Below are 8977 nucleotides of genomic sequence, written 5' to 3'. Positions count from 1 at the left end.
AGCAACACAGCTCTTCGTAACACAACAACCTCTCACAGCATCACAGTTCAACATCTCTGATCCCTAGCACTGCGGTTTGACACAGCACTGTAGCTTACGTAACACCACAGCCTCGCAGTTTAACGCATTTCTGTACCCTGGAATTGCATTTCTGTACAGCACCACAGCTTCATATAACACCACAGCCTCCCACACCATCGCAGCCTAACACCAATCTTCCCGTAACACTACAGTCTCCCACACCATCGCAGCCTAACACCGATACTTAGCGCTTTTCACACATCATTGCAGCTATAAAAAACACCACAGCCTCACACAGGGTTGCATTTTAACACGGCTCAAGTTTCTAGCACTGCATTCTAACACAGCATCGCAACCTTATCACTGTCGTCTTCAATATTCCGGCCTCCTCCCTTGCCATACCTCTTATTTGGTTGTCTGCGCCTTTATCTTATATGGCAGACAAAACACGGCCGCCTCTTTTTTACTTTTTGCCTAGATCACACAGCTGCGTCAATCCTATATCTATCTTACACCTAGGTATTCATATATAACATTGTCAACAGCACCTTAGTCATTAGGTTTAATAAGCAGATCTCCCTTCTTAAGTCCTAATACTTACGCAAGCATTTTATAACTTCATTCCAAAAATATATAAACCTACTTTCTTATTATGTATTTGATAACTCTATATTTGTGCTTCACACTGTTATTTGTGGTAGTTTTTTTTGTTTTTCACGTTTAGCTGGGGTACGAACACTCCAGTCTTATAACACCTTTGTATTTTGCAATTCGTCACTTCACTGTTTGTAAATCGTCACCGTATATCATTCGTTTTCGCTCGTCCAAGCACTTTGAATACTGGACCAGAAAGGTGTATACTTTGGCAACGCGTACAGCTCCAAAAGGATGTGCACTTTGTGTGTCATGTGCATACACACACTTCTATATGTTAATCATTGCTTCACTGTTTTCTCCTACACCTTGAGGATAAGCTAGTTTCTGCAGTTTCTACGTGAATGGTCATCTCAGTGCTTTCTGCTGTACTTTAGAGGTCAGTTTTCTTGTGGATGGTTGCACCACTGATTGCTTCACTACTCTGACCAGTACTCCTAAGGTAATCCGGAGTTATTGCAGTTTTCATGTGGGTTACTTCACTAGTTTCTCCAGTGCTTCAAACGTGATCAAGTTTCTGCAGTTTATATGTGGATGATTGGTTTGCCACTCTCTGTATGTTTTTCAAGGATCATCTGTATAGAGTTTCTGCAGTTTTCACTTGGATGATTGCATCACTACAACCTGTATTTCACTGGTGATCTTAGAGCTGCTGTAGTTGATTGTTTCTGCACTCTCATACTCTTCGAAGGAGATGGAAAATTTAATTTCTGCAGGTTTCCATTTCTTCGTATTTACTCAAGAACATTATTACTGCACGCGTCGTAGCTATTTTTCCCACTAGATACCTCGCGTCTTAGTAACTCGTTCAGCTCACACCATAGTACACTAATTCTTGTTCTCGACAGTGGTAGGAAATTGTGCGCTTTAATTCTCCTCTCGTATTACTTGGTTAAAATATTGCACATTCATAAAACAGAAAGGTATTTTGCATTTTTTACTAAATATACACTTGCTTCTCTTCTTCCGCGTCTCTCCCACGTTTCGTTTTACTCAGTCATTAGGAACAGTGAAAATAGTTAAGATTGGGTCCTTGTAGTATAAGACTTGGGACTGATCAAAATATACACCCAGATATGTGATTTGACTCCCATTTTTTTTTTTTCATTCGAGCGGTTTTGGATTTCCCAGTAAGAAAACTATGACGTCAGTCCTTCACTTTTTCACATTGCACTTGTTTATGAATGTCACTCTACTTAACACTTTACACTTAACCCCTTCCCTACGGTCATGATATTTTTCCCTCATTTGGCCAGACTTCTGTAATATTTCGGCTGAAGGAATGTTCGTCGTGAAGGATAAGAAACAATCCATCAACTTCTTCACCACAATAACAACTTTGGGATTCAATCTTACCATCTTCGGTCGATATACATTTTTATCAGTTTACGGGTATTTATTTATCTATTTATATTTAGCTTCGGATGGACCTTTCATGGGGAAGGATTAGAAAGTCTCCATTAACACCTCTTCTGCAATTACGATTTTTATAGTTTATTCTTGGCACACCCGGACGATTTTTTCCCCTCCTTAGCTTCGAATCGGCTTCTAACATTTCTGGATCACAAAGTTTCCATTAACATCCTCACTGCGGTAACGAGAGAACTTCCTGTTTAATCCTTGCCACCCCTAGACGATTTTTCCAAGTTTTGGGTGGGTCTCTCGCTCAGTTGTTTCCTTGCCACACCTAGACGATTTTTCTCAGTTTTGGATGGGCCTCTCGTTCCATTGTTTTTTTCCTCGCCACTTGTAGAGAATTTTTTTTTTTTTTGTCCGGATGAGGTTTTCGTTCCATTTTTTCTTTCTACCTCTAGACGATTTTTCTCAGCTTCGGATGGGTCTCGTAGTGAAGGGATTAAGACAAAAGAACAGCTTACTTTTTCTTCCCCCATATCCTCCCCTCACAGTCATATTGATGGCTAAGAAGGGTTCCCTAGCACGTGTTCCTTAGCGATTTATTTTGCCTATTATACTTTAACATTCTCTTGTTTTCTTTTCATATTGTTTTAGTGTCGACATAGTTTACATCAGTACCATTCAAAAGGAGAATAAGGTGGATATTAAAGAAGACAATAAAGTTTAACGTGTAGAATAAATCGCTAAGGAAGAGGCGTCGCGGAATCTCCAGAAAGCCACACGACCCTTAGTAGCAACGAATCCTTAAACCGACGACTCTACGCATAAATCGCGAAGGAAGAGGTGTTAGGTAAGAGTCCGCTTCCTTTAGAGCAACGAATCCTTAACCGAACACTTAACATCATCCCCGCCACCACCCCCTCCACTACTACCCCCTCCACTACCTCCACCACTACACTGAGGAAGTCCTGCGGTGGAGTTCCTGAAGGCGAGGCTACCAACGGCGGGCTGGGACTGTGAGGAGGGCAGTGGCAGGGTGTTGGTCTGGGTGCTGACGGGGTTGTATCCATTGGCCACGAAGGTCGTCATGGTCGTCACTTCCGAACACAGGGACTCTCTCTTGCTGCCAAACAGTCGTCGGCCATAACTGAAGGAGAGAGAGAAGGGGGAGTTATTGGCCGAGGGGAAATGGGAAGGATTTTTTTTTTTATTGTGATTGTTCGTGGTATGGGTTTTAAGTGTGGGAATGGGTGTAGTAGTAGTAGTGGTTTTGGTAGTGGTGATGATGGTGGTAGTGGTAGTGGTGATGGTGATCATAGTTGTAATGGTATAGATGGTGGAATTTGTGGTTGTAATGGTGGTGGTGGTGGTAGTAGTAGTAATAGTAGAGTAGGAGGAGTAAAAGTTGAAATAGCATCATGGTCATCATCTTCATTATATTATTATTATTATTATTATTATTAGGATCAGTAGTAGTTACAACATCATACAAGTTAGTAAATACAAGATGCAGCAGATACAGCAGACAGTAGTAACGTCACAAACCTACTTAGTTATACCGCTTGTACCGCTTAGCATGCCACTAAAGGAACGAGATTAGAATGTTTAATGGTTAGTGTAGAATGTTGGTTGGTTATTACAAAATGCAGGACAACCATACAAGACATTACCACTGCTTACTTAGACGCTTAAAATTTCCTCTGCAAGTAAGAAACATTTTTTCCCTAAATATTCGCTAGAAGAATGTGACTGAAGACTAGAATGTCATAAAGCAACAGGTGTTATTTCTGGAGGCAAGGCAGTCTTGGAGTTAAATTCTTTTGCGTCAGCGCGTCAGGAAGTCAGACCTCAGCGGAAGAGTCAGATCAGGAACCAGAGAAGCGACGAGGAAGGCGTCAGGGAGGTTAGTAAGCGGATCGTGGTGTAAGAAGGCTGGAAGTTTTGCACAGGAGAATATCGCCACCGTTTCCCCAACAAACCTTCCATAATGTTGATGCAATAACTAAAATGGTGTTAAATTTAGAGCTGAGTAGAGTTAGGTCACAGTTTCTTGCTTCACGGTTAAGTTAGTTTCGCTGGGTAGTGTCTGAGTAGTTTATTTCTCCTCGTAGTGTAGAGATCCGTGGACGCAATACTAAATCCGTAAACCTAGAAAACGTAAAGAAATAAACTACCCCAACCCAACCTAGTGGACCTAACCTTCCCTAACCGAGATGTGATGTAATTGTGACCTAACTCTGCTGAGAACGATTTTTAGTCATGTTAGATATTTTTTGTTATGGAAGGCCCGTGAAGAAGTGGCGGTGATATTCTTGCACAGTCAAGCTTCCACATAACTTCGTAACAGCAAAGTCAGCCAGGCGGGCGTATGAAACGATGCGACAGTAAGATTCCAGTGTAAGATGCGGCCGCTGTCTCCCTCTCTCTCTCTTACCTTCACCACGTCTAAGGTCATTCCGGGTCAGTTCGATGTTCCGGCCTGATCAGATTATCCGTGGACAATGGAATCCTCAATAATGGACGAGGAAGTGTATCCGCTGCTGATAACAGGAATATTTCATATAGTTGTTGTTGTATAACTAAGAGAAGACGTCTAAATCTGATACACTTTTATTCATTGTTCAGTAGTCTAATAGTTCAGTATTGTTCCTGTCATTCTGTTATAGAGCCATTGGTGTATCACAGGGAAATTACACCGAAATTTAAAACTATAATAGTGATTCACTAATAATAGAAATAAGAATAAAAATGAAAAGAAAAGAGAATAAAATAATGTTCGTACTGGTTACATTAAAATTAACATATATTAGAAAGGGAAAATGATTACTATAAACAGAGGCAGAATACATGTGATATAGCGTAATTCTCTGGAATGGAATCTCCTTTTAACTCCTTTACTTTGATGATGTATTTGTTGCTCCTTCAAGACGATTAAATTCAACGTCAGAACGGCCTTTTCTTTATTGAAAGGATTAATGAAGGCTGCATCTAACCCCTCCAGTTTGAAAAAAAAAAAAATCTCAGAGGGTGAATAAAATCGTCTGCTGGGAGCAAGAGTAAGACAAGTGAGGTCCTCGGGTCGAAGGGAGTAAAATCTAGACTCTTGCGTGCCTACAGGGTCACGTTCTTCCTACTGACCTCCTGTGACACTGACCTTTTTTCCCGTTTTGTATATGTATTGTACAATATACTCCTACCTACAAGAGGTAATTTGATAAGCTCTCATGTTATTCTAAACGTGTGTGTGTGTGTGTGTGTGTGTGTGTGTGTGTGTGTGTGTGTGTGTGTGTGTGTTTGGGGAGGTAGAAGTCAAACAAGAGTGCAAACAACGACTATTCAGTATAAAATCGATTGCCTTTTTCATATTCATTTTTCAGTACATGTATGTATGTCATGAACCACTGAGAACTTATATGTATATCTTTGTCTGTATGTCTGTCTATCTGTCTATCTGTATTTCTGTTTCTATATATCTTTATCTATGTTTCTCTATTTATCTATCTGTCAGTCTGTTAATGTATCTTTCTATCTATCTGTATGCAGTTCCACTCAGAATCATACTATTTTAAACGTTGAAACAAATGTATTTTTCCCCTTGACTTTCATGTTCAATGCTGCGTCAACACATGGCATTATTAATCCGCCCCCTCCCTCCCTCTACGCCAAGCCAGCAATAGCCCTGAAAATATTATACAGTATTTGTGTGTGTGTGTGTGTGTGTGTGTGTGTGTGTGTGTGTGTGTGTGTGTGTGTGTGTGTACTCTCCATACCTCAGTAAAACAGTCGGAATTCTCTTCTTGGAGGGACTCTTGGACTAAGGGTGTTTTTAGTATATCGCTGTTCACCCACCAGTACAATTAGGGACCTGCATGTCAGTCATTTGTGGGTTGTATTCTAAGGGAAGGTGGGAGCTCAGCATATCTGATTGTGTGCCGTAATATCCCTCAGACAAACGATAGACGGAAATCCAAACTCATTTTAGTTGGGGCACCGTGTCTCGTTTAGCCAACAGAAAGATGGAAGTTCATTCTAACACGTTATTTCCTACCGATTACTTTATCATTGATGGTGTGGGATCTCGTGAGAAATATAGGTTAACTGCTATTGTGTTTGTGCGATATGTAATGACATTGTGGCATCAAGACACTACACATTCCGACACAAATCCTTCAGTTGCGTTATTAAGTGGATATGCATTATTAAAGATGACTAGTCTTAATGTGCTACATATCTCGAGCTTTTATCACAACATAATGCAGAAGGGCAACGCCAAAGTTGCTGACACTGCCACATGATACTACGACTTAGGTACCGTATGTCATCAAACAGTCTCATGCACATTAATTTATGGGAAATTACAACTTCTGTTCATTCTTTGTGCCTCTCACCACACCACGATGGGCCACTCGTAAGTTGATTAGAGTCACTTGGTGGTATCAAGAATAAAACTAGAATGCACCCAGAGAGAGCATACCCCCGCCAGTGCCAGTGCCATTGAAAAGGATCCGAATCCGCCCCAAAATTCAATCAATTCTTTCATGGCCGTGGCCAACCCTTCCACAAAACTTCATTGAAATTCATCGAGAACTTTGGAGATATTGTGTGGGATACTCCGGATCCGGATCCGCCCCCAAATTTAATCACTGCTTCCTTGGCATATGGCTCGCCCTTCCACAAAATTTCATTGAAATTCATTGAGAACTTTTGGAGATATCGTCTGGACAGACAGACAGACAGACAAACAAACAAACATAGGTGAATACATAACCTCCTTCAGCTTCGTTGGCGGAGGTAATGAAACTTTACTGAGGGTATTAATGAAGAAAATTTCTGAGATAATTATGGAATGTTTCTCGTCATTTAAACTCCCAGCTCGAGGTGTTAGCTTAAATAGAAGTGTGTTCTCCTTCTCCTTTAGGTTATTATCCAACTCATTCATTTAAGCAGTTTGGAATGCTTAAAAATTATAATCTTTTTGTGTAATTGGTTTGAAGACGTCAGTTTTTGATGAGGCGAGGTGGTGTACCCATGAATGATCTTTACATTATGAAATGACGTCGAATGATACTTTGTAGTGGATGATGAAGGAAAAAGAGGAAGAAGAAAATCTCTAATATATTGTGGCGCCAGCTTTCAGCACTTTGTATGCACAGGTATGAAGTGCCAGCATACGTTTTTAAGTTCTGTAAGAAATGTGATGTATTCCAAGGCAGCCCCCAACACGGCCTGCCACCTGGCGGCAACACAGCGCTACACACCACATGCACACATTCAGGCCAACACAATACACTCCCAACCATGGCGTCCAGCGTGTGTGTGTGTGTGTGTGTGTGTGTGTGTGTGTGTGTGTGTGTGTGTGTGTGTGGACTGGTTTGAGTTAAGCCAATTATTGCTAGTTTTGCATGCAAATCAGTTTGTAAACTTGTCAGTGATTTTTTTTTTTTCTCACATGGTGATACATGTATTCAGTTTACAAATGAAGTGAACCACTTGGTGTGTATTTTTTCAAGAGGTCTTCTTCGCTTGTGTTCACGTGCGTTGTGGACAAAACATTATTGTGCCGTGACCTCATTGCTGGCACAACCTGCCAGATGCAAAGCATTAGTGGATGGTTGTGTGTTTGGTAGTAACTCTTAATACTTCTCAGGCTCGTAAGTTAAAGTGTCTAGTAATCAGGTTAAGCCAGTCCTGTGAGGTGCATGATTCCGTCCTCTGCCCATACGGTACGGTAAGACACATGCATGGTGCGTGCAATTCTCCTGGATGGCTTACTTACCCCTGAATGCCGGGGTTAGTGGGGGAGAAATTAAAGAAAACGTTAATCTCCATGTCAGTATTGAAATAAAAATTGGTTAGTCTGTATTAAGGCAGACTGCAGAAAATGTGTATACGGTATGTGAATGGAGAGTCAGGTGTAGACAGGACTTGTTTTAGGAGTTCACCCACACTAGACAGGTTCACATACCATTTGCAAGTGAACCTTACTGATGGTCCTATATACAGGTTCGATTATATGAAAGTGTTTTAATAGTCTACATAATAATACAGAAGTTCAGAAAGGTCATTGCTTAAAGTGACTGTCTGCTCTTCATTACACATCATGACGTTCCATGTTAATGAGGTTGACCTCTATACCTTTTGACCAGTATTCCCCCATTGGAAATTTCCTCCTTATAAATTCGCAGTAAAAGAAATGTATCTCTTGCTGGGGCAGATAGAAGGAATCGTTAGTTAATACAGATACAGCGATTTCCCCCCCAAATTTTCATTCTTCCCAGTCCAAAGTGAAACACTGACATCGAACATTACTCTGGCGTTTTGAAAAAGAGCCCATATTTTTCTGACGTGTTGCTCGTAAATCATGACGAGAGAGAGCGCGGCCATAGGTGGGGTTTTGACTGCAGTGCCATGGGCTGTCTGTGGGAGATATTTAATTTTTCTCATGCCGTTATTTATTTATTTACTTTTTGTACATAATGTTCGAATATTCTACCTTTTCCATTTCTCTTTCGTTGCATGTGGCATTCCAGTAGAGCCTCATAGAAAACTGAAGTCCAAAGTGAAATTTTAAGAGACTGTCTAGGGTGAATTAGTAAAGGAATCCATGATAATAAATAAAAGAATGGACAGAATTACTGTACTTCAGCAGTAGGGTAATTTCAGTGAAGCAGACACACTACATTCTTTTCACGTTAACTTGGCCCACGATTTCGTCCTTTTTCTGCCTGTGTTACCTAACTAAGTGGCTGAAAAAGACAGTACCTCGGCTCTGCATACTTTCCATAGCAGTTCTTCATGACTGGCAATATCTATTGTTGTTCTGTCACTACAACCTATCATTCAAGATAGGTGACAATACTGTAGGCCAGGTTAAGCTGAACAAAGTATAGTTGAGCTAATGGGGATGGATGATGGCAGACGTACTGGCTTCTCTGCTTTTTAACAC

General features: G+C 40.8%; 1 protein-coding gene across 1 annotated transcript in view; it reads right to left on the bottom strand.

Moving 5' to 3' along the window:
• Nucleotides 1-2898: 2898 nt before the first annotated feature.
• Nucleotides 2899-8977, bottom strand: part of LOC145406781 (diuretic hormone receptor-like) — a 208447-nt gene continuing 202368 nt past the window's right edge. The window contains exon 10 of the mRNA XM_080277878.1: nt 2899-3178. Coding sequence (XP_080134004.1) covers nt 2899-3178 — 280 coding nt within the window. The remainder of the gene's footprint in view (nt 3179-8977) is intronic.

Source organism: Coenobita brevimanus, chromosome 71 (assembly GCF_032717465.1).
Source record: "Coenobita brevimanus isolate Jiangsu-jjx chromosome 71, ASM3271746v2, whole genome shotgun sequence".
Lineage (NCBI taxonomy): Eukaryota > Metazoa > Arthropoda > Malacostraca > Decapoda > Coenobitidae > Coenobita > Coenobita brevimanus.
This window is presented reverse-complemented; position numbering and strand designations above follow the sequence as displayed.